General features: G+C 50.9%; 1 protein-coding gene across 1 annotated transcript; it reads right to left on the bottom strand.

Annotated features, from left to right (window-relative positions):
- Positions 1–293: 293 nt before the first annotated feature.
- On the bottom strand, positions 294–3,536 carry lpar4 (lysophosphatidic acid receptor 4). Its single transcript, XM_080526547.1, has 2 exons — positions 2,840–3,536; positions 294–1,702 (listed from the first exon to the last, which is right to left on the bottom strand). Exons 1-2 carry the CDS (start codon positions 3,413–3,415, stop codon positions 1,205–1,207), a joined length of 1,074 nt encoding a protein of 357 aa, XP_080382673.1. The 5' UTR covers positions 3,416–3,536; the 3' UTR covers positions 294–1,204.
- Between the last annotated feature and the right edge of the window lie 320 nt (positions 3,537–3,856).

Genomic DNA, 3,856 nt, shown 5'->3' with positions numbered 1-3,856 from the left:
GATAAGAGCTTACCTCTGACCTCTCAGGACAAGCCCAGATAAGGAACTCTCATGAAAAGCCCACAGATAAGTGAACATAAACAACTTAACCATCACACCCCCTCTCTCCCCTAATCTGCAGTCTCCCAGCCCAGGCCTGCACTCTGCTCAGAGTGTGGGTGTGGGGGGGGGGCTGTACCAAAAGAGAGTTGCAGACTGATGAACGCAGCCCAAACCAATGGTTCTGAACAGGGTTTTAATGGCTTCAGTCAGCTGCAGTGAGACACGTATACACGTAGACTCAACTCAGCAGGTCAAAGTGCTGCTGTGTTACAATGACAGTGGAAATCTCCATCACACTAAACAGTGTCGGGACTACTTCTTCTTAGGAACAATACAACAATATATAGCCTGATCCACACAATAGGAACAACACAGCTTTAGCAGTGTTACAACAATACACAATGGCACGCAATATAACTCAACAGAGACAGAGTACAATGAGAAAATCTCATCACAAAAAATACTGATCTGATTTTTGCAATCCAGTGCATTTGTGTGTGTGTGTGTGTGTGTGTGTGTGTTTGTGTGTGTGTGTGTGTGTGTGTGTGTGTGTGTGTGTGTGTGTGTGTGTGTGGGGGGGGTGGGGGGGGTGGTTGTGTGTGTCTGTATGTGTGTGTGCATGTGTATTAAGCCTGAGTGGGTTCATCTCAAAGTCTCACTGAGAGTCAGCATGGATGGCTCTGGTCCATCAGTCACACACAGGCGTGTCCGAGTCTTCCTGGACTCTTCTGGAATAAACACGGCGTTCCTCAGGGTTCTGTCCTCCTCCGTCCGACTCACATGGGAGTCCACGCACACACACACGCACATTCCTCTGCTCTCCTGCGGGGGTTAATCCCTAAAGCCCAGGCTGTACCTCAGGAATTACCTCAGGACTTTGCTAATCTGTTCAGTTATGTGTTTTCCACTTCCACCGCCAAACTGCTGACCGTTGTATTACTGAAGGCAGGTTCAAGTTCAAGTTCAAGACCTCTGAGCCCCTGAAACTCACATCTCCACCTGTCCTCTCTGTCCGCCTGTCTGTCTGTCTGTCTGTCTGCCTGTCTGTTTGTCTGTCCGTCCGTCTGTCCGCCCGCCTGTTCGTCCGTCCGCCCGTCTGTCTGTCTGTCCGCCTGTCTGTCTGCCTGTCTGCCTGTCTGTCATTTCTCTCTCTCCTGTAGGGTCAGAACTGGGTCTCTGAGAGCCCTGTCTCTTTGCCGTTGCTGGCCGGCGTGTGTGTGTCACGCTGCGTGTCTCTGGTGAGCGTGTGCGTGTCGGGGGTCTCGGTGGTGTCGCTGCGGGGGATGCTCTCGGGCCTGGCCCCGCCCTTGCCCCCCGTGGTCAGGCTCTTCTGGAAGCTCTCGGAGGTGAAGTAGTAGACCACGGGGTCCAGACAGCAGTTGAGGGTGGCCAGACACAGGGTGATGGGGTACAGGGTGCGAGCGAAGCGCTCGATACTGCAGTTGGACAGAGCCTGGGTCCGCACCAGCGCGTAGAGGAAGAGGATGGAGTTGTATGGGACGAAGCAGACGATGAAGATGGCCAAGTGGACCAGGATCATCCGGAGGACGCGTCTCTTGCTCTCGCAGCCGTGGCCCACGGTCGCCGGGCGACGGAGCGTCCGCAGGACCATAGAGGAACACACCAGGTTGACCAGCAGGGGGAGCAGGAAGCCCACGATCTGGAGAGGAACACACACACACACACACACACACACACACAAGAAACATAGAGCAAGTTAACAACGGGTTGATCATAACAAACAAATGTGTGTGTGTTAAGTCATCTTCTGACATGGTGTTATTATTGGGATCCAGTATTGATATCAAGGCTAAAGGCTGAAGGCTAACATCTAAATAACTCTGTATAAACAACCATGACTGTTCTGAGGTGAGTTTCCCAAAAGCTCTTTCCCAACAGTCGTACGTGATTCCTCCCAGTAACCCAGCTGCAAAGCCGCGTGAGAGTAGCTATTGTAAAATCAATGTTTGATTTTCTTGATCAATGTTTGATTTTTTGATACTTTGTGTGGAGGAACAAAGTTCACTAAATGAAGTAGTTTGCTGGTCTCGGAGAGGAGTGGGCTTCGATCAAAACAATAAATAAAGTACTACTAAGCATTGTTCTACTTGGTCTTGTACACTGCGAGTGAATGACCAGTTACTCTGTATTGATAATCAATGTGAGTAGTAGCCTTCCGGAGAGATATACATAGATATGGCTGTATACACTCACCGGTCACTTCATTAGGTACACCTTTTCAACTGCTTGTTAAGGCAAATATGTAATCAGCCAATCGCGTGGCAGCAACTCAATGCATTTAGGCATGTACACATGGTCAAGACGATCTGCTGAAGTTCAAACCAAGCATCAGAATGGGAAAGAAAGGTGATTTAAGTGACTTTGAACGTGGCATGGTTGTTGGTGGCAGACCAGTTTTGAGTATTTCAGAAAGTGCTGATCTACTGGGATTTTCCCGCAAAACTATCTAGTATTTACAGAGAATGGTCAGTAAAAGAGAAAATATCCAGTTCTCTGGGCAAAAAGGGTGGTGGTGGTGTAATGGTGTAGGGGATATTTTCTTGGCACAAATCTTCAGCAACTGCGTGATGCTATAATGTCATTATGGACCAAAAATCACTGAGGAATGTTTCCAGCACCTTGTTGAATCTAGGCCACGAATAATTATGGCAGTTCTGAAGGCAAAAGAGGGGCTCCAACCCGGTACTAGCAAGGTGTGCCTAACGAAGTGGCCGGTGAGTGTATGTGTCTTTAAATCATCATCAAATACAGAACCCCCACTCCCTCCCTCGCTCACCTCGATGAAGATGGTGATCTTAGACAGGTAGGTCTTCCAGGTGCTCTTGGAGAACCCCTCGAAGCAGGCAGTCGCTCGGTTCGCCCTGTTTATTGTGGAAAAGAACGTGACGGATATCCCTCCTCCCACGATGGTCAGCCACACCACGGCGCACACCAACGCCGCATTCCGCCGCGTACGCACGGAGCGCGAGCGGAAGGGATAGACGATGGCCAGGAAGCGGTCGACACTGATGCAGGTGAGGAAGAGCATGCTGCCGTAGATGTTGGTGATGAAGGCCGTCCCCGACACCTTGCACAGCCCGTCTCCGAACGGCCAATGGCGGTTGACGTTGTAGAAGACCTTGAAGGGCAACGTGAAGACGAACACCAGGTCCGACATGGCCAGGTTGGTCATGAACAAGGTGGTCTCGTTGCGGAGCTTCATGCGGAAGCAGAACACGAAGAGGGCGGCGCAGTTGGTGACCAGGCCCAGGACGAAGACCACGCTGTAGACCACCGAGTACAGGTCGTACTTGAAGGAGTCGTCGATCCCGCAGTCCTCCATCCCCGTCTCGTTCAGCACCAGGCTGGCCATGGTGAGGCAGCAAAGGGGGTTCTCCTCTGATCCGATGTGTGTGTGTGTGTGTGTGTGTGTGTGTGTGTGTGTGTGTGTGTGTGTGTGTGTGTGCAGGCGTTTGTGTGTGTGTGTCTGTGTGTGTGTGTGTGTGTGTGTGTCTGTGTGTTAGGGGTAGGGGTGGGAGGGGGTTGTCAGTGAGGGGTCCACCAGGTGAGCACCCTCCTGGCCATCACGGAGACACACTCACCCACACACACACACACTCACACACACACACCACACAATTAAACACAGTCATACACCCACACACTCAGCAACACAGAGGATGTATCTCTGAAGTGCTGGTCTCTCCACAGTGTATGAATGGGCTGCTGTCCTGCGGAGAGAAACAAGAAAAGGAAGTTAGTCATAGTCCAAGGTCTAGGAACTAAAACTCAATATGTGGAAGATGTTTAGCCA

Source organism: Nansenia antarctica (genome assembly GCF_963989245.1).
Source record: "Nansenia antarctica genome assembly, chromosome: 3".
Taxonomy (NCBI): Eukaryota; Metazoa; Chordata; class Actinopteri; order Argentiniformes; family Microstomatidae; genus Nansenia; species Nansenia antarctica.
This window is presented reverse-complemented; position numbering and strand designations above follow the sequence as displayed.

Excerpts from the sequence above, each read along its gene's own strand:
- lpar4 (XM_080526547.1), bottom strand. The coding sequence starts at position 3,415 with ATGGCCAGCCTGGTGCTGAACGAGACGGGGATGGAGGACTGCGGGATC. Across the intron at positions 1,703-2,839 it reads AGATCACCATCTTCATCGAG|ATCGTGGGCTTCCTGCTCCC; the intron begins GTGAGCGAGGGA and ends GTTCCTCTCCAG.